The following is a 20,672-nucleotide window of genomic DNA, read 5'->3' as shown; positions in this document are numbered from 1 at the left end:
GAAGATGTAATAATTCTACATTTGTATGCACCTGATAACTTGGCCTCAAAATACAGCTGGCCCTCTATATCTGTGGGTTTCATATCTGTAGATTCAACCAACTGGAAATCAAAAATATTTGAGGAAAAAACAACAAAAAATAATGCAAAATAAGAATAATACAAATAAAAACAGTACAGCATAATAACTATTGATATGGCATTTACATTGTATTAGATATTATAAGTAATCTAGAGATGATTTAAAGTGTATAGGAGGATGTGCATAGGTTATATGCAAATACTACATTATTATATATAAGGAACTTTAGCATTCCAAGATTTTGGTATCCACAGGGGTCCTGGAACCAACCCCAATACTCAATTTGACACGCAAAGTCCTCTGTGATCTAGCCTCAGGTCACCTTCCTTTCATCCTCCATCTTCCACTGCTCTCCTTTCCAAAGCCTGTGCTCATTCCTCAGCCACCTTCACTCCTAGGCTCTAGTCCTTTCCCCACTATTGACCATTTTGTCTGTTGTGCCCTCTCCCACTTTCGAGAGTGACAGGTCCACAAGTCATCCTTCAAAGCTTAGCCCAAATGACACCTCTACAAAGTCTTCCCAATGCCTCACGTTAGTCTTCATCTCTCCCATCATGCCCCAAACTTGGTGACTGCTAGTGGATTTTGAGGCTAGATACCATTGAAATCACCAAGAAACAGAACTCTTGGATCCTCATTATTAGAATACCTATGAGACAAATTTGCTGCGTAATCTTGGGCCAGTACCTTATCCTCCCTGGCTCTTAGTTTCTACAACTGTACAAGAAGTACTTTGGACTAGAAGTGGTGTTTCTCCAAGGAGAATAGGGGTGCAGTGCTTCACTATGCAAACTGCCTTGTCCATTGTGGGATCTAGCATGCCCGGCCTGGGGCACCCAATGCCAGAACATCTCTAATCACTATTACAATGAAAAAGACTCCAAAACATTTTCAAACACTCTAGAGACCATCTCCACTAGACTGGGTGATTCCTTAGGATCTTCCAGGTGAGATGCTCTTGGAATCCTCTGGTTGGCGTGTAGGGACCACTGGTGGCCCAGAAACATGCAGAGGGCTGGACAGCGGGCCAATGGTGGGGAATAAGCTGGAACCAAGCTGGAGATGATGCCCAGGCCATATCCTGGCTCCTGAGGGCAGAACTAGTGTTCAGATTCCCAGCCTTCAAAGGGGCATGAACTCTCAAATGGCTCAGGCCTTCTTTTTTTTGAGATGGAGTCTGGCTGTGTCGCCCAGGCTGGAGTACAGTGGCGTGATCTCGGCTCACTGCAACCTCCACCTCCTGGGTTCAAGCAATTCTCCCGTCTCAGCCACCCGAGTAGCTGGGACTACAGGCGCCACCACTACACCTGGCTAATTTTTGTATTTTTTTAGTAGAGACGGGGTTTCGCCATGTTGGCCAGGCTGGTCTTGAACTCCTGACCTCAGGTGATCCACCCGCCTTGGCCTCCAAAATGCTGGGATTACAGGAGTGAGCCACCGCTCCCAGCCCGTTAGGCCTTCTTGTCTGGGGAGCTCCAGTCTGTCCTGAAGAACAGAATGCAGCGAATAGGTGATGCCCCTGGGGAGGAATGGCTCACTCGTAGCAGGACTCTACAGGTGGGGCTGGCTGGGGCTAAGAGGGGGTCATGGGCTATTAGTGGAGCTGGAATAGCAAGCAAGAAGAGTCAGTTGTCCTATGCAGGCAATCATAGGAAGTTGGGTGGGGTGGGTAGGGGGACAGTTGTGACTTGGGCAGATGGAGAGGGCTCAAGACTAACCACTAGGCATGCCAGCAGTGGTTATGGACAGCAGAACGGTTGTGTTGCCCTCCTGCTGGGGAGAATGCAAACACACCTGGTTGTCCAGACTGGGTGGTGGAGAAGTAAGGGCAGAGAAAGTTCTCGTGTAAATGAGCATGATGAAGGGCAGCAAAGAGCGATGAGGCAACTGCAGAGCCGCCTCTCCTCAGAGGTGGTTTGTGGTGGGGCTCTGGGGGAAACCAGAGTGTTGCCCAATGTTAAGAGCTCAGAGTGAGTTTTCAGGAAGTTCTGGGAATCGTTGCAGTTGTTGATTCACTGAGTCATCCATTCAACAAGGATCTCCAGGGTTGGAATGAGAACACCCCAATCTTGTACATGTTCTGGGACCATAACTCATCTGGTGTGAGGTATCAGAGATTTGGTGACTGGGAAAAGAGGAACTTGGAAGGGGAAGAATTTGTTAGTGTTTATCCAACTGGGCCCCGTGGGGAGGCAGCTCTGAATCGAGAGAACTGGCCTCAAGCAGATGATGGGGGTCGTGACAAAGAAAGAGGGAGGAGGAAGGCTAGAAAGGATTATTTCAGGTACTGTCCCACCTGATCTAATGCCTGCAACCACCCAGTGAGCCCAAGGCTATGATTTCCCCTATTTTTCAGATTAACAAACAGAGGCCCAGTTCTTGAGTTCAGAAGGGCACTTCTTCAGGCTCACCGAGCTTGAATAGCCCTGAGAATCTCCAAACTGCCTTTGCCTCGATGTCTGCAATCTGTGGGTCTCAGATGGTGACTGCCAAAGTGGAAGGCAGTTTCTGTGTCTACTGTGGATCTTTCTGACAGCAACACCTGTCCCCACAGTAGCACCACCAGTTTTTCAGAAGTCTGGTTATATGGCTGGTCTCCCAGAATCTGCTCACCCATGGACAAACACATAAAACTGAATTTTTAAACTTTCCACACCAGGGACCAAGTCTTGGTGACTACACAATGTCAGCTAATGTGTTTTGAGTGTGTGCTATGTGCTTGGCACTGCTTTTAGCAGCTCAGATATATGAACTCATTCATTCCTCACACCAACCTGGGAGGGACATGCCACTGTTATCCTCATTTTACAGGTGGAGAAACAGAAGCCTGGAGATGCTGAGTAACTTGCCCATAGTCTCACAGCTGACAAGTGGCCAAGAAGGATTCAAACACATGTGTGCTGGCTCCAGTGGCTCCAGAAGTCTGGTGAGGGGCTACCTGAAGCACATTGCCCCCTAGAGTTAAGGACAGCTGGATCTGGGCTCTGGAAGCCTGCAGTTCATTTCTGGCTGCACAACCAATTAGCTGTGTGACCTGAAGCGCATCTCTCACTCCCTCTCTGAATCCCCATTTTCTCCCTGGTTGAATGAAAGGATTGAACTGGATGATCCCTAGCTTGGTTGGTTGCAGCTCTGACATTTCAAGAGGCTTCATCAGGCTAAAATAAGCACAAGAGCCACGCTGCGGTTGGGAAAGGGCAGCCTGGGACGTGCGTGCGTGGAAGCTGGGAGGCTCTCCATGGTGAGGAGGTGTAGAGGGCTAATTGCTAGTGCATGAGCTCAGCTGGAGGCCACTTTCTCCACTCTGTGCCCACAGCTGGCTGTGAGTCACTGACAGGTCACCAGCCACAGTGGGGCTGCTGGAGACAGGGTAGACCCTGAACATGGAGAGAAGACAAGTCTGATACGGTGCTGGCCTTAGGGGGCCCAGGGGACTTGCATGCTCTTCCTAGTCCCTGCCTAGTGCTACTGCACCCTACTAGGAAGGCACCCCATCTCCATCTCCCTGAGCACAGCACCCCTTTTCGTGGCAGCTCTGCCAGCCCTGGCACTCTGCCACTCAGCTCACATACACTGAGTAGCCATGCTGTGCCAGCACTGAGAGACCGAGGCAGGTAAGAGATGATCCCTGCTCTTAGGAAGCTTGCAGGCAAGGGGTCAGGGCCTGGCCATATGTCTCAGGCTTCTGAACCTGCCAGTGGGGGCTTGGAACTAGGGCACCTGCACATGTCCCAGAGCTGGGGCTGTTGAAGCACCTACCCCTGGCCTCTGCAGGATGGCCAGGTGCCAACCCCACTCCTAACCCTGAGGAGGAGGCTGCCAGACAGGCCACGACCTCAGGACAGACGTGTGCCAAAGGGTCACCCCTGGGAAAGTGGCCCAAAGGGGGTTCTAGAAAGTTACCTCCTTGAGAAAGCTGAGAAGGTATGGGGAGCGGAGTCAGGGCTGAGCTTCTCTCAAGACACTTCTCCTTGCACTGCTATGAATGTCTTCCAGCATGACCTGTCTGGGGTTGCTAGAGAGATTCAAAGTGTGTTTTCTGCCTCTGTGCGTGTGCTGCGTGCGTCTCTCACTGGGCTCTTTGAGGACAGGGCCCATGGCTCGTTGCCTACCTGGGGTCTGGCATAGCGCCAGTCTCACAGACTCACTTCTGAGACAAACGTCAGAGGTCTCCAGTCTTCTGTCCAGCATGTGAAATTCTCTGTAGTATTCAGTGGTAAAGTTTCATTCATTAATTAATTCACTCACCATTCATTGGTTCCTTCATTGAAGCAACAGCACCTCTGTGAAGCACTACTTTTGCTTCTGCTTAAACTCATTCCTGAGAAGCTCGTAGTCTTTTAGGATCATCCAATCGACATTGTGACCATCTGACTTTTAAGATTTCCTACTGTCGGTGATTTAAAAACTGACTCCCTAAGTTCACCTTCTGCTGGCATTTCTTCTGCTCCTGGAGAACCAGTTTAACCCTCCTTTGCATGGCAGCCTTCAGAGCATTCAAGGCATGCTCAACTCTCTTTCTTCCTTTCTTCCCCCCTTCCCTTTCCCTTCTCCTCCCCTCCGCCCTCCCTCCCTTCCTACCTCCCCACTTTCCTCCCTCCTTCCCTTCTCCATTCCTCCCTCCCTTCCTACCTCCCCACTTTCCTCCCTCCTTCCCTTCTCCCTTCCTCCCTCCCTTTCTCCCTCCCTCCTTCCCTCCTTCCCTCCTCCCTCCTTCCTACCTCCCTTCCTCCCTCTTCCCTTCCTCCCTTCCTCCCTTCCTCCCTTCCTCCCTTCCTTTCTTCCTCCCTTCCTCCCTTCCTTCCTTCCTTTTTCTTCCTTCCCTCTTTCCTTCTTCTTTCCATGTATAGACAGTTATTGAGCTTCCAGTATGGGACAGGCACCAGGAAAACAATGGTAAAAAGCATATACAGCCCCTGACCTCACGCAACTTACAGCCTAGTTAGGGAGGCACCACAGATCAACCAAATGGGTACCTGCAAAGCTGCCTCTATTAAGTGCAACCCCAAGACCAGGGCGAGGCATCAGGTAGAGCATGTAAAAGTGGGATAGCATCCACAGAAAGGGCTTTCTTTCTTGAGGTGAAACACCCCTGTGGCACTTCCTTAGATGATGGGGTTTCTGGACTCCTCCTCACCCTGTCACTCTTTTTGTCACTGTCCCCTTGAGGAGGTCCCCAGGTCTGGACCCACTGCTCCAGGAGGGCCTGGCCAGCTTGGTGCCCAGGGAGCAGCCCCTCTCTGGTTGGACTCAGCCCTCCCATTAGTGCAGCCCAAGTCTGCACGCTCATTGCTCCCTGAGGGGCAAGGCTCCTCCCAGTAATGTTCACACAAATTGTTCTTACGTGTGGCCTCCCCCAGACTGTGTTTGAGCTGTTGAGTGTCTCACCTTGAGTTCGCGTCCTCGCGCTGGTCCTGTGAATGCTCATCTCTCTGGTATGGCCTATTCCCTCCACCCATCAGGGTCTGTTTGAGTCTGGATTCTGCTGCTGGCTGTGAAGCTTAGGGATGCATTCCCTGTTAATGTGACCAGGAGGGAGTCTGCTTATCCTAGATTAGGTACCTACAAGCAGGTTCTCAGGGAATATGAGGAGTTGGGGGACTTACAGGCCTGAGCTATGGAATGGCATCTGCCCTGGGGCTCCAGAAAGAGGTGCACAGGGCCTGAGGCTTGAGCTAAGCAAGGTGCTGCTGTTCTGTGATCTCTGCCCCAGCTCCCGTGCCCCTTCCCAGCCCATTATCAATACAGATGGGGGAGTGGGGCCAGATGCATGTGTATTTGTGTGTCTGTGTGGTGTGCACACACCTGTGTGTACATGTGGGTACAGTGTGTGAGCCTGTAGGAATCACCTGATAGGCCTTGCTGTTGGCTGGCATCCACCTTTTGCCATTGGTAACCCTGTCACTTGGAGGTAGCCAGGTCATCAGAGCTCTGGCTAGGGCTCCACTCACCTGCCCTGCCTAACAGCCACACCAAGTGGCTCATCCACCCTGCCTGCAGGGTCCTACTCACCACCCCAGCCTCCTCAGGCCAGGACCCCCTCCTCAGTCCTTTACTTCTGCCCACCAGTCTCACCGCTGCTGGTGCCACACCCCCTCTCCCAGCCCCCAGCCCACTCCTTGCCTCAGCCCCCACAGGAAGCCTTTTAAAGAGACACCTGGCCCTGCTACTTCTCTGTTTATAACCCTTTCGTAGCATGGTCTCCCATGAAGGAAGTCCAGACCTACCCTGCCCCTCTTGCCCAGCCCCAGCCAACCCCCCAGCCTTAGCTTGCCCCACTCCCGCTCCAGGCTGGGCCATCCTGCACGACTCTCACTTCCCTGCTATAACTGCAGGGAGCCGTGTGCTCCAGGCTCCAGGCCTTTGTGCAGGCTGCTCCTTCTGCCTAAAATTCTGGCCCCGCCAACTCACTTCAATTGTCACCCCCTCCTCATCCTTTCGGGCTCAGTTTAGACATGGGCTTCTCCAGGAAGCCCTCCCTGACCCTTCTCCTCGCTGTCACAGACTGTAGGCTCTAGGAGGGCAGGGTCCATATGGGATTTATTACAGTGTTTTCAGAGGTGAATACTCAATAAATCTTATTAAATGTGTGAAATAATCTCTATGGATTTCTCATTTGATATCTGTAAAATGAAAACAATGCTATGTGACACACAGGGTTCTGAAGAGGGCGGTGGGAAATGATGTCTATGAATTTTCCATCACGGTGCTAGACATATAATAGGTGCTCCAGAAACATAGTTCTAATTTCCCTGCTCTTTAATGTTTATGGGTAAACACATGTTTTCTGTTTAAAAAACTGAAATTTTGGAGTCCTTTTGACCCCAAAGCACGACTAGCTTCTTGCTGTCCAGGTTTCCACTCAAATGTCACCACCTCACCAAGATATTTTTGGACCACCACATATAAAACAGCGCCCCCACCCCACCCCATCGCTCTCCACTCTAATACTTGCCACACCATGACCTGAGCTTTATGACTTTTTCACTTGTTGATCATCTGTCTTTCTCTGCCTAGAATGTGAGCACCATGAAGGCAGAGAACTTGGCTGATTTTTTCATTGCTGTAGCCTCAGTGCCCAGAGCCGTGCCTGGCAACATAGCGGCTGTCTAGGGGTTTCCAGGGCCAAGGCTGTGAAGTCTCTAGGCACTCTCTGGGGACAAATGCCAGAAAGAGAGAGAGACAGAGAGAGAGAGAGAGAGAGAGTGTGTGTGTGTCTTTGTTTGAGATGGAAGGACAGAAGTCGGGGAGATACCTCTTCCCTTCCCTCATTGTACATCTCAGGGAGGTGGGGACTCGGGGAAAACTCTCACAGCAGCTCTCTGGCCATGTTTCCTGAGGGAAATCAGGAGCAATGGCCTCTCCAGGGCCATGCAGATGCAGGTTGCTTGGGGTGCAGGGGAGGGGGCAGCACCTCCTTCGTGGTGACCCTGGGCATTTGGAACTGAACACGAACCTTTCTAAGCACCCCTGACTCACAGCATCAAGGAGAGGCTGGGGCATATCTGTGGTTTCTCCCTTGAAGGGATCTGCTCTGCTGCCCCAAGCTGGGAGCCCAGGCCTAGGCCTGCCTCTTATTGGTGACTTTTTTCTTCCCTGGGCTGTACTTGCTCCTCTCTTCACTCTTGCCTTCCTGTCATCAGTGTCTGATGGGCCCTGTCCTACCTGCGTTCCCTGTTGGCATCAAATTCTCACACTTGTGGATGGAGTGGTGCAGCTCCCTGAGTCTCCCCTACCTATGCTGCCCGCCTTGGGCTTCCTGGGGTCAGCCCCCAGCCCTCAGCCACTGCAGGGCCCTGCTGGCCCTCCCACCCTACCACTCGGACCCTCCTCCGAGGCATGTGAGAGGGATTCCAGAGAAGAACTCCCAGAGCCTGCCACCCAACCTGCTGCCCCTCCCCACTGAGGAAGGACACTCTGTCTCCACTTGGCCCCCACCACCCCTCTAAGGGGGCTCAGCATCAGACAAGCCTATCTGACCTCTGGCTTGGATGGGTGGGGAGGGCAGAGAGCAGTGAGGGTTTGCCCAGGCAGTGACTTTGGACCCAAGTGTGGAAAGGAACTCCTGCTGGCTCAAGCCCCAGCCCCAGGCCCAGGGGTCTGAAATCACAGCCTCCTCCTTAGAGCTGTCAGCACCCCTGGTTCTAGAGCTCCCGGTCCTGTCAGGGTCCCAGAATGTTTGAGCAGGAAAGGATTTCAGAGTTCATACGTTTGTGAAGTGGACTCTGCAGTGCCCAGGAGCTGATCTGTGTGCACACGTATGTGTGCATTCGTGTGTCATGGACTAACCGCTGGGGCATGAAGCCCACCCCTATTTTGACCAAAGAACCCCCAACCTTTTTCCTATGTTACCACAGAGAACAGAGGTGCCACATGATTTACAATTTAAACAAGAGGATTCACTGTTTGAAAAAAAGGTTTGAAAATCAGGAAAACTAAACAAAAGTCATTTTACATATGGAGAAACAGAGACCCATATGTGTAAATGGCTTCCCAAGGTCACAGTGGTGTCAGTGGCAGAGCTGGTACTGTACCAGGCTGCCTGGATCATAGACTGATGTTTTTGCCAAGACCAGCCGAAATGTTCCTCTCAGGAGGTGGCAGGTGGGGGCGGAGTGCCAGGAAGGCACTGTCCAAAGAAGTGGGTTAAGGTCACAGCCTCCGGGCTCCCAAGGACCCCCTGAGAACAGTTGCTTTGGAAAGGTCACTCAAATGTGAACCAGAGGCTTGAGGTTTTGGAGTGGAAAGGGGCAGGGTAAGGAAGAATAGAGTAGGGGGAGGGCGGGGGACAGGGATTCATCCTCCAGGTTCCTCACACCCCCACTGGGAGCAGCGCCCCCACCCCAAGCACCTGATTTCAAAGTCTCCCCTCCACTGAAGGGAGGGGCAGAGGGAGCTCATGACTGGCATGGAGGGGGCTGGCTGGCCCTGAGGTAATGACTGCTGGGGTGGGGAGGCTCTGAAGCAGGGACCTGAACTTTCTGTCTCAGGGGTCCTGTGGACACCCCTGGCAGTCAGTGGCAGAAATGGCACAGTAGGGGGCTCTGTGGCACTCACTGTGTCTCCCCCAGTGCCCAGCTGGGGACTCAGGAAATGCTATTGAATAAATGGATTGTGTCCTTCCTCCCCCAGCACCCCTACAATCACCAGCCTCCTCCCTCTCCCTCCCCCTGTCCTTTAGAGTCTACAAGGACTGAGTTATTCTTAGTAAGTTTCATTCATCAAAGCGTGACAAATGGTGTCCTGGGAGGAATGCCTGGGCGCCATGGGAGCCAGAGGGTGGGGTGGGGTGCAAATGTCCCATTTGAGGGGAGAGGCTATTGCCTTCGGGGAGCTCCAGTTGGAGGGGGAGACAGCCCTGTCCTCATGGGAATCTGTCTGATGCAGAAGACACAAAGAACCTAGTCCCAGGGGAGACACAGTCCCTGTCCTTTGGGGGAGGCCCCAGTCTGAAGGGGGGAGACAGCCTTGCCCTCAGGGAGCTCCAGTCTGAGGGGAGATGCAGCCTCGTCCTCAGGGAGCCCCAGTCTGAGGGGGACACAGCCCCATCTTCAGGGAGCTCCAGTCTGAAGGAGAAGCAGCCCTTTCTTCAGGGAGCCCCAGTCTGAGGGAGACACAGCCCCGTCCTCAGGGAGCCGCAGTCTGAGGGGAGACACAACGCTGTCCTGAGGGAGCCCCACTTTGAGGGAGACACGGCCCCATCCTCAGGGATTCCCAGTCTGAGGCAGACACAGCCCCGTCCTCAGGGAGCCCCAGTCTGAGGGGAGACACAGCCCTGACTCAGGGAGCCCCAGGCTGAGGGGAGACACAGCCCTGTCCTCAGGGAGCCCCAGTCGGAGGGGAGAAACAGCCCCATCCTCAGGGAACCATCAGTCTGAATCGGAGACACAGCCCTGCCCTCAGGGAGCCCCAGTCGGAGGGTAGAAACAGCCCCATCCTCAGGGAACCATCAGTCTGAATTGGAGACACAGCCTTGCCCTCAGAGCGCTCCCAGTGATAGGAGATAAACCTCCCATATTCCCCACTTCTCCAGCCCTTAGTGAAATCCCAGCCTGAAGGGAGAGATCCAATTTCCTGTTCTCAAGCAACCTCTAGTCTCATGGCAGAAAAATAGCTGCCATCCCTGATGGAGAAGATAGGGTGTCACCCAAGTCACGGACTGAAACTCAAGATGACAAAAGGGAGTGCTGGAGGGGTATCCGGGAGCATGTGCAGCCACCACGGCCACTGCAAGTGGGGAGCCTGACGATGACAGAGAAGAGGGGGCTCCCAGAGACACTTGACTGGGCACCCTTACCAAGAAACGTGCAGACCACAAAGGGGCAGCAATCATGGGGACTAAGATCCTGCCGCTGAGGAAAAGGATGAAGGCACGGGCCCAGCGGGCCGGTCTAAATCAGAGGTCCACCTTCACTGGGAGGGCAATCGGAGAACCCACATCGTCTGCAGACTCTCACATTCAACCTAAAACCCATGTACTCATTGCAAGCCAAACAAAACCTCACTGAAGGTAAAACGTGGCCCAAGGCCATGAGTTTGCAACACCCTGGACCTCAGGAAAGAATTGCTGATAGAGGAGAGCTCTGAGCCTGGTTTTGGGGGAAGGAGCTGATGGCCAAGCTACCCCTTTAATTCTGGCCTTCGGGCCTGGCTTCTATCTTCAGGGCCTCTCTCACCCTACCCGACATGGGAGGCCAGAGCCACCTCACTCCTCACCAGCTCCCCTGTGACCAGCAGGCCACAGCTGGCCAGTAGGCGGGGCCTCCGTGTCTGTGGCGGGGATGTCACCTTTCTTCGCAGGAAGGTAATTTCCCCGCCAGGGGAGGGAGTCCGTCGTGCTGCTCATAAAGCCACTGTTAAACGAGCGGGTCTGGGAGTTCTGGCTGGGCGGACTTCCCTTCCCTTCTCCGTGCCTCAAGTGCCAAACGGGGGTACTGCTGCCCTGCGTGCCTTTGCCACTCCTCCCACTGAAGGCTAACTTTCCAATAGACCTCAGTGTTTCTGTCAACGAAATAGGTCCCTGGCCCCTCCCCACTCTCCCAGTCTCTTCCAGCAGAGACCTTCCAGGACTGTAGGTTTAGGGGAGTGGAAGGGCCGGCTTCGGTCTCCCCAAGTTCTGCCCCCAGTGAGGCCTCATAGCTCTCCTGGGACTGAGGGCCAGTCCCAGAGGGCGGCAGGAGTTGGCAGCCAGTGGTCCTGGGGACCGCGAGGTGGGTGGGTGGGGGTGGCGAAGGGAGGGTTCCGGGACCGGGGAGCGGCGTCTTAATTACGGCGCGTTGGCCCAGCGCCGCGGAGCGCCGCGGATGACAGCGGCGGTGGGTAATTAGAGCGCATTAGCCGTGCCCCTGCAATCCTGTAATTTCTTCTCGCGCTCGGGGTGTGTTGTAGGAGGCGAAGCGATGCCGGCTTGGCTGAGTCAGACTCTCGGAAGCCCAGGAGGGGACGCAGGGGGCGGCAGAGGCCGCGAAGAAGGGACTCCCGCCGGGGGAGGCGCAGACGCAGTCCTCTAGGAGTCACCTGTCCCGGGCTCCTCGGCGCGCGCGCCCCGTCGGCGGCGGGAGGTGGTGGGAAGGGGGCGTGACCTGCGTCTCCTCCCGCCGCCGCCGCCGCGCGCTCTACCGGCCCGCGAGTCCTCCGCGACATCCGGGCCAGCGTCTGCACCCAGCCACGTGTCCTGCCCCTGGTGCGCAGGTGGACTGGAAAAGAGGAAGGCAAACGCAGTGGCTAGGCGGAGACCTCCCAAATCCCACGTCTCCCCGAGAATCCCAGACGGGCTACAGACCTAGGGCAGCCATAAGAAAAAACGTCAGCTACATCTCGAGGGAGTGGGGTGGAGTGCGGCCGCTTGCTCTAGTCGAGCCCTGACATCGATTCTGCGGGGGCGGGGAGGAGTCGGCGCGGGGCTGGGGCTGGGAGGGGAGTTTATTTATTAGCCAGATTAGCCAGCATTAATGGGGAGCGGTGGCGGCCGGCGGCAGCAGGGACATAGCTGGCATAGCTGGCATAGCGGCGGGGCCTCCCGCGGCGCGGGGCTCCGCGGCTTCAAAGGGGCTTAAAGAGGCCCTTGGTGGCACTGCCACGGCCCCGCGGGGGAGGGCGTGGGCGCGGGCGGCGGGGGAGAAGGCGGCCATTGTGCACCGAGGGATTAGGGCTCTGGCCTGGAAGGAATTTTAAACTGCCGCGAGCCGGAGCCCCAGGACTCTCCTCCTGCCCCACCCCTGCCCTCCGGAGCACGCTGAGGTGTTTACCTGCTTTCCTATGTCCGGGGTGGAGGGGGTGTCCTCTCTCCTCCCTCAAACTGGAGGCACCTAGGGTTACCAGATCTGGCAAATAAAAACACAAGACTTCCAGTTAAACTGGATACTTTAAATAGTGTAAGTCTGTCCCAAATATTGTATGGGACAGACTTATGCTAAAATATTATTCGTTGTTTATCTGATATTCAATTTAATTGGACGTCTTGTATTTTTTTTCCTGGCAGCCCTTGAGGCATTGAAATGTCTAATCCATGTCTGGAAACAGATTGATGGTTCCCGAAAGTCCAGTGGGTATCCCTCATTTGAGAGATCCCTAAGGGCAGGGTCGTGTCTCTCCCCTTACACTGGGAGTTTCCTGAAGCCCAGATACTGAGTTTCACCCTAAAGAAGGCAGCTCTGAGAGCACTATATGTGTCCCCCGTCAGACTGGGAGCTTCCTGAGGACAGGGCTAAATTTCACCCATGAGAGTAACGCTTCAAGGTCAGTGTCTGTGACCTGTGACACTGGGGTTTCCTGAGGCATGGTCTGTCCGCTTCCTAGAGGGCAAGTCTGTCTCCTCCCTCACGTCTCACTCTCCCACCCCCACCCCACCCCAGGCTGCTGGAGGCTCCTCCTCCATTAGTGTTGCTTCCTGCCCATAGAGGGTGCTAGGGGCCCAGCGGACTGGCCTACGGATGGATGGGACCTGTTTATTGGGACTCGGGGCTTCAGTCCTTCGGGGTTGATGCACTTGAGAATAATGAGGGTGGGGTCCCCAACCTGTGAGGCTTGCTGAGGCAGTTGAGGGCCAGGTCTACTGGGGCCAGAGGCGGTGGCCAGCATGTGGGAGAAGCTCTGGGTGCTGGGTACCCACTGTTTCTTCCAGGAAGGGACAGTGTGGCCCTTGGTACAGAACATCCTGCCCACCTCCTCTCATAACCATTGAAGCCAAGCCCCAGTCCTCCACCAGCCTCTCCAGACCCCACTGCCTAACCTTTGCTTGTGCTGTTCTTTCTGCCAGAAATACTCTGTCTTCCTGCTTTGAGGACAGCTGAAGTCTCGCCACTTCTTCTGGATGCTCTGACCATCGGTAAGGTGGGCTGCTTGTGCCTGGGGGTCTTCTGGTGAAAAGAGCCCTCCATCTACTCCCTCCTTCCTCAACAACTTTGGCCACAGGGGCCAAAGAGGGGGCCAAGGTGGGGGAGGGGAGAGACAGGAACATTGGGGGAGCATAGGCAGAAGGGGAGTAAGAATAGGAACCTCCTTCCCCCCAACCCATCCCCCTGAAGCCCCTTCACAAGTCCCTTCATCCCCTCAGGGCCTCTGAACTCTTTCTCCTTGAAGCTGAGGGAAGCCCTGGAGAAGCGCTTTCCCACGGTCACAGCCTCAACAAACCCCTGCCCCCTTCTCCTTTGACTGCAGCCACCTCAGTCTCACCCTCCGCAGAATGCAGGCCCACTCCGTTGCTGAAGGGCCTCCTCCTTGGGCCAGGGCGCCTGCTTCTGCCAGTGGCATCATCACCCCACTCCTCAGCCGCCAGTCATCAGGTTGGCAATTAGCTACTTCCTCTCAGCTGCATGAGGCCACCAAACGTCACAGCCCCTCCCCTGGCCTGCCGCGGCGGGAGTGCTGGGGGCTGCCCCTACCCTTTGTAGTCAGTGCCAAGTCCTGGCTCAGTCCCCCTTCCCTACAACCTACTGAGTGCTAGGGTAATGAGCCTCCCATCTAGGGAGCTGAAAGCCTCGCTGCCTTCTCTCCGCTTCAAACCTCCTCCCCCATGTCACCCTATCCCATTGGGTGAGGACACTCCCGCTGCCTGGGTGGGGTGATGCCTGCTCAAGGGCACTAGCAGCCTGGGTGGGGCTTAAGACTCAGGTGTCTCTGTCCCCAGTCAGAGGCGGTTTTCACCAGCCCCTTACCTGGGGCCCAGGAGTCTGAACTGAAGATGGTGGCAGTTATTTGGGAAGGGGAGAGAAATGGGGACTCATTCTACAGACCCCCAGACATGCAGGGGGCAGGCCTTTCATGAACACACACATGGGCTCATTTGCCTGTGTCTAGGCACACACACGGTTACAATCTAGGCAATGTATGCTCCACTGCACTGTACCCACATATGCCCCAGGTGGGCAAGTAAGCCCACTTGCCCAGATACCCCTCATGCCCACACATCCCTCCTCCAGGTGTGTGCGTGCAAACTCACTGACATACAGTACTCAAAAAGGCAGTGAGCTTGCTGCCACACCAAAAACAAAACCGGGACCCTACAGAGGAATCTAGAAGCATGGGAGGGAAGGAGAGACCACCCCAACACTCGCTACCCCACAGACCAGGGAATCTTCCTGGGGAAGGATGGGAGGAAGTCTGCACTTCAGGGATATGTGTGGGCTACGCAGGTGGGCCGTGGTGGAAGCAGTTGTGTTGGAGTCTGGGTTGGGGGTGGAGGATGTGGATTTCCAGAGAGAATTGAAAAATTCCAACACATATAAACAAAGGCATGTGATCTTAGGCAGATCACTTAACTTCTTGGGGGCCCCAGTGACTGCATCTGTAAAATGGGAATAATGAGAACACCATTTAAACTTGTCAAATTTATTTTATTTTTATTTATTTATTTATTTTTAGAGACACGGTCTGACTTTGTTACCCCGGCTGGAGTGCAGTGGTGCAATCATGGCTCACTGCAGCCTTAACCTCCTGGGCTCAAGTGATCCTCTCGCCAAGGCTAGGATAAGTAGCTAGGACTACAGATGCGCCCCATCACGCCCAGCTAATTTTACAACTTCTGTAGAGATGGAGTGTTGCTGTGTTGCCCAGGCTGGTCTTGAATTCCTGGGCTCAAGCGATCCTCCTGTGTCCGGAATTGGTGGGTTCTTGGTCTCACTGACTTCAAGAATGAAGCCGCGGACCCTCGCGGTGAGTGTTACAGTTCTTAAAGACAGCGTGTCCAGAGTTTGTTCCTTCTGATGTTCAGATGTGTTCAGAGTTTCTTCCTTCTGGTGGGTTCGTGGTCTCGCTGGCTTAGGAGTGAAGCTGCAGACCTTCGCGGTGAGTGTTACAGTTCTTAAGGTGGCGCGTCTGGAGTTGTTTGTTCCTCCCGGTGGGCTCGTAGTCTCGCTGGCTTCAGGAGTGAAGCTGCAGACCTTCGCGGTGAGTGTTACAGCTCATAAAGGCAGCGTGGACCTAAAGAGTGAGCAGTAGCAAGATTTATTGCAAAGAGCAAAAGAACAAAGCTTCCACAGTGTGGAAAGGGACCCCAGCGGGTTGCCACTGTGGGCTGGGGCAGCCTGCTTTTATTCTCTTATCTGGCCCCACCCACATCCTGCTGATTGGTAGAGCCCAGTGGTCTGTTTTGACAGGGTGCTGATTGGTGCGTTTACAATCCGAGCTAGACACAAAGGTTCTCCATGTCCCCACTAGATTAGCTAGATACAGAGTGTTGCCACAAAGGTTCTCCAAGTCCCCACCAGAGTAGCTAGATACAGTGTCGATTGGTGCATTCACAGTGCTGATTGGTGTGTTTACAAACCTTGAGCTAGATACAGAGTGCCGATTGGTGTATTTACAATCCCTGAGCTAGACATAAAGGTTCTCCACGTCCCCACCAGACTCAGGAGCCCAGCTGGCTACACCCAGTGGATCCTGCACCGGGGCTGCAGGTGGAGCTGCCTGCCAGTCCGGCGCCGTGCGCCCGCACTCCTCAGCCCTTGGGTGGTGGATGGGACTGGGCGCCATGGAGCAGGGGGTGGCGCTCGTCGGGGAGGCTCTGGCCGCACAGGAGCCCACGGAGCCGGGGGGAGTCTCAGGCATGGCAGGCTGCAGGTCCCGAGCCCTGCCCCGCGGGAAGGCAGCTAAGGCCCGGGGAGAAATTGAGCACAGCAGCTGCTGGCCCAGGTGCTAAGCCCCTCACTGCCCAGGGCCGGTGGGGCCCGGCGGGCTGCTCCGAGAGCCCACGCCCACCTGGAACTTGCGCTGGCCCGCAAGCACCGCGCGCAGCCCCGCAAGCACCGCGCGCAGCCCCGGTTCCCGCCCGCCCCTCTCCCTCCACACCTCCTCGCAAGCTGAGGGAGCCGGCTTCGGCCTTGGCCAGCCCAGAAAGGGGCTTCCACAGTGCAGCGGCGGGCTGAAGGGCTCCTCAAGTGTGGCCAAAGTGGGAGCCCAGGCAGAGGAGGCGCCGAGAGTGAGCGAGGGCTGTGAGGACTGCCAGCACCCTGTCACCTCTCACTCCCCCAAAATACTGGGCTTATAGGCAAAAGCCACCACACCTGGCCTGATTGTGAAATTTAAATGAGATAACCCGGCTCAGAGCAGGCTCTGAGTTGACATTACTATGAGGAGACCTTCCCAATATCCTGTCACTTGATGGTGGGCTTGCCTAAGAGAGCTGCCCTAGGGAGATAAGAAGCCCTCATTCTGGACCTTACCTGACTGCTACATGCTCCCCCCGTTTTTCTTTGATTTCTGGGGTCCAGCCCCAGCCAAGGTGCAAGATACAAGTTGAGAGGCATGGCAGGGCATAGGGATGGGTGATTGGGTGCTACTTTGGACTAGGCTGGGGGTGGGTCTAGGGAAGGACTGGCTACCTGCCCCGCCCCTACCTGGCTGGCACAACAGGTAACTGAGTGCTGACTTTTATTCCTGGGAAGGGAGGAGTCAGGCAGTGCCTCTCTGTCCAGGCAAATGGGATGCAAGGGTCAGGAGCATGGGTGGAGGGGGTTTCTAGGAATATTCCTGAAAGAAGACCTGGGAACAGGCACTGCTGTCAGGAGCTACTGCCTGGGCCTACCAGCCTGTACCCCAGCTCAGCAAACATCCTTGTCCTTGTTTCTCAGAGTCTGTATCCACCAGCTACTCTTCCAGATTCATGAGGCAAGGCCTGCCTGCTCACCTGGCTGGCCCCAAGCACCTCTTCAACCTGTTGCCACCGTCCTGCCTTGCTGCCCTTCTCAGCTCATCCAGCAGGGTCTCCAAGTCATGGAAACAGAAGCACGTATACACACATGCTCATATGTACATGCCCACAGCCACATAAGCACACCGAGAAACACCATCGCAGACATGTTCTCGCAAGCACATGCGCATAACACACTCACTACCCCTCACGCGTATACACATTAATACACACACTCATGCACACTCAGTCTTACACACACAGACACACAGCCATAACCACTGTTGTTGGTTGAATTGTGCCCCCCCATCCCCACCAAAAAGATAAGTTGGAGTCCTAACCCCCAGTACCTGGGGATGTGACCGTAGTTGGAAATAGGGTGTTTGTAGATGTAATCAAATTAAGATGAGACCTTACTGGATTAGAGTGGGCTTAAATCCAGTGACTGGTGTCCTTATAAGGAGAAAAAGATTTGAAAACAGAGACATGGAGACACAGAGCAGAAGGCCATGTGATGATGGAGTCAGAGATTGGAGTGATGCAGCTACGAGCCGAGAAATACCAAGGTGCTGGCAGCCCCCAGAAGCAAGGAGAGAGGCAAGGAACAATCTCCATCAGAGCCTCTGGAAGAAACAGACTCTGCCAACACCTTGATTTCAGACTTTTGGCCTCCTTCACTGTGCGAGAATACGTTTCTGTTGTTTTAAACTACTGAGTCACCAAGTCTGTGGTACTGTGTTATGGCAGCCCCGGCAACAAATCCAGACACACACACACACACACACACACACACACACACACACACACACACACACACACGGCTGGCTCCAGGCTCAGTGATGAGCTCAGAGGAGTTCCCCTTGGGAGCTGCTCTTTCTCTGTCTTCCTTCCTTAGTGATTGGTCCAGTGGATCCACAAAAGCTCATGGCCCAGAGCAGGAGCCCAGTCATTTTTAATTCCTCTTCCCTGGAGTTCTTAACCATGCGTTGCCCTCAAAATCTGCTCTCAAGATTTGGGTTGCCATATTTAGGAGCACCAGAAAACGTACAGGAATGCTGTGTCTGCTTGCATCATATTAATTAAAAACTGGAAATAACCTAAATGTCCCAGAAGAGGTACATAAACTGTGGCATATCCACTTAATGGAATACTACTCAGCAATACAAAAGGAAAACCTAGTGTTACTTGAGCAACATGGATGAACTTCACAGACATAATATTGCACAGCATGAGGCAGACACAAAAGTGTGCATATGCTATGATTCCATTTACATGAGATTCAAGAACAGGCAAAGCAGATCTATGGGGATAGAAGTCAGAATAGTGGTTACCTCTGGAAGGTGGAATTGACTGGGAGGGGCTTCAGGGAACCTCCTGGGGTGCTGAAAACATTCTGTGCTTGCACCGGGTGGTGGTTATGTGGGCATTACATAAAATTCACCAAGCTGCACCCTTAACGATTTGTACAATTTGATGCACAAATCTAACATCTCAATAAGAAAGAAATTTTACAAAGTACCTAAGAAGCAAATGACCAGAAGCCACCAGACTGTTTTCTGGGGGCATTTATAGCTAGAGTCTGGGCCCTCTAGGCCCTCTGTCCCAGGGACAGAAAGGCTTGGTCCCTGGGACAGCCATGTATGGTATCATCGTTCAGTGCATGTGGGAGGGAATTCCACTCTTCAGTTGTGACAGGGCTGGACACACACACACATGTATACCTCTTGGCAGCTTCCCATCCTCATTGACAGTTGCAGGTTTGAGAGGGTATATCCCCCAGGTACCCTGAAGCCAGTCTCTGAAGCTGTCGAGGGTCCCCCAAGTCAACAGACAAGTGGTGGGGGGCAGGTAGCTAGTGAGAGGAAGGGGGAGCCTTCCTCCCCCCTTTATCCATAGCTGTGGAGTGAACTGGCTTGGGGTGGGTGGCTGCAGGGCTTGCCTTGATCCCTGCTGCACTGGTGTCCTCAGGCCTGGGGCCTCTTGTATGGCTGACTTTCCATAACATTTGTTGACTATAAATGTCCAGCCTGGGGCTGCCTGGGAAGGCCAGGTGTGTCAAGACAGCCAGACCATCATGACATTAGTCTTTGGGAGAGGACTGGGAGGTACACAAGATCCCACTGCAATTGGCTTCTCCAAAGAAAGACTAAATGCGATGATTTCTTCCACAAGAAAACTCCAAATGAAAAAGAATAGCTACATTTTACTCAGGTTTTGTGATCTGACTGGCATGAACCAAACATCTTTGAGGTGTGTGGCCATGTTGCCATTACACAGACAAGAAAACAGAGGCTCTGAGATATTGAGTAAAACCCCCAGGGTTACACAAGAAACTCAAGAGAGGACAAGTAGCATGATAGTTCCTTCCGACTGGGGGTCCCTGAGGACGGGGCTGCGTCTCCCCTCAGACTGGGGCTCCCTGAGTAAGGGCTGTGTCTCCCCTCAGTCTGAGCCCTATCTAGGAGGGGCTTAGAGGAGGAGCTGGCCTTGAACCTGCCTTCTTTTGCATCCACACTGGTCTCCTGGAGAGTCTTGGAGGGGCTGCTGACCTGGCTACCCCTGCTCTTTCTCACCCTGGCTGTCACCCCTAGTTCTAGCCTAGGGCTCTGCCTACAGGAATGCCATAGTGTGGGGCCATGGTTCTGACCAAGAGGGAAGTGGGGGAGGGTATGCACCAGAGGAAGCTGTCCCTTGGTGGCCATGCTAAGATCAGTGGGATGTCCCCACAGCTTCCCTCCCTTCCTGACCAGGTCCACTGGGGGTCAGGACCACCCAGCTGATCCATGCCAGAGCCACACTGAGCAGAGGGCTGGCTGGACCCTGCCCTTCCCAGGAGGATCAGCTGGGAGAAGGGCTCCATTTGTGGAGGGGGCAGAGTGGAGTGTGGCCTCCTGCAATGTCCAGGAGTAGGTGCTCCTCACTCTGCCCATGACTTGCCAGCAAGAGCTGATCATGTGATGGGGGCCAGGTGGCAGGTGTAATAGGAGACAACATCCTCCTCGGCCTGCCCTGTGACTATATTAAGTTTTGTGCCCTGGCATTCCCCTGCCCCTGCCCCCGGGACTTTCCCTCCTCCCTCAAGGGATCCTACACTGCAGATAAAGGAGCCATCCCTCCTTCCCAGCCCCACTGTCTGAGGAAAGGAGCAGGGGCCTAATGAGGTCAGAGCCCACGGGTGGGGGAGCAAATGCAGTAAATTTAGGCTTTGGGTGCTAATGAGCTGCAGAGGGAAGTGCCTGGGAGGGCCTTGGCAACCCTCAGACTCAGTCCTCCTCCCACAGCCGCCCACACATCACCTAGGTGCTCACAAGGGCACATGAAGAATACACTCACCAGCAGCTGAGACACAGGTTTACACTCTTAATTTTTATTTTTTAGAGACAGGATCTCACTCTGTCACTCAGGATGGAGTGCGGTGGCACAATCTTAGTTCACTGTAGGCTTGACCTTCTGGACTCAAGTG

At 54.2% G+C, this 20,672-nt stretch overlaps 1 protein-coding gene and 1 long non-coding RNA gene across 8 annotated transcripts in view; one reads left to right on the top strand and one right to left on the bottom strand.

Annotated features, from left to right (window-relative positions):
• LOC103784104 (uncharacterized) overlaps window positions 1-18,740 on the top strand; it is an 80,094-nt gene extending 61,354 nt beyond the window's left edge. The window contains exons 1-5 of one of the 6 annotated variants that reach the window (XR_010112431.1): window positions 11,636-11,764; window positions 13,340-13,408; window positions 13,741-13,865; window positions 14,944-15,468; window positions 17,151-18,522. This is a non-coding gene — a long non-coding RNA (uncharacterized LOC103784104). Of the gene's footprint in view, window positions 1-11,635; window positions 11,765-12,019; window positions 12,322-12,997; window positions 13,085-13,339; window positions 13,409-13,740; window positions 13,866-14,943 lie in introns of those variants that run through there. The other 5 variants (XR_004671984.4, XR_008625621.2, XR_010112433.1 and 2 more) reach the window with 5 other exon arrangements.
• Window positions 7,064-13,865, bottom strand: LOC100969872 (uncharacterized protein LINC03040). Of its 2 annotated transcripts, none has more exons than XM_008958737.5 (4): window positions 13,756-13,865; window positions 13,313-13,482; window positions 12,330-12,404; window positions 7,064-11,777 (listed from the first exon to the last, which is right to left on the bottom strand). In XM_008958737.5, exons 2-4 carry the CDS (start codon window positions 13,458-13,460, stop codon window positions 11,344-11,346), a joined length of 657 nt encoding a protein of 218 aa, XP_008956985.5. In that variant the 5' UTR covers window positions 13,461-13,482; window positions 13,756-13,865; the 3' UTR covers window positions 7,064-11,343. The 2 variants fall into 2 exon arrangements, with proteins under 2 accessions (XP_008956985.5, XP_008956984.4); XM_008958736.4 differs by having other exon boundaries at window positions 13,313-13,439; window positions 13,756-13,836.
• Window positions 18,741-20,672: the final 1,932 nt, after the last annotated feature.

The sequence above is a fragment of the Pan paniscus genome, chromosome 5 (genome assembly GCF_029289425.2).
Source record: "Pan paniscus chromosome 5, NHGRI_mPanPan1-v2.0_pri, whole genome shotgun sequence".
Taxonomy (NCBI): Eukaryota; Metazoa; Chordata; class Mammalia; order Primates; family Hominidae; genus Pan; species Pan paniscus.
Note: the sequence above shows the minus strand (reverse complement) of the source record. Positions and strands in the feature narration are given on the sequence as shown.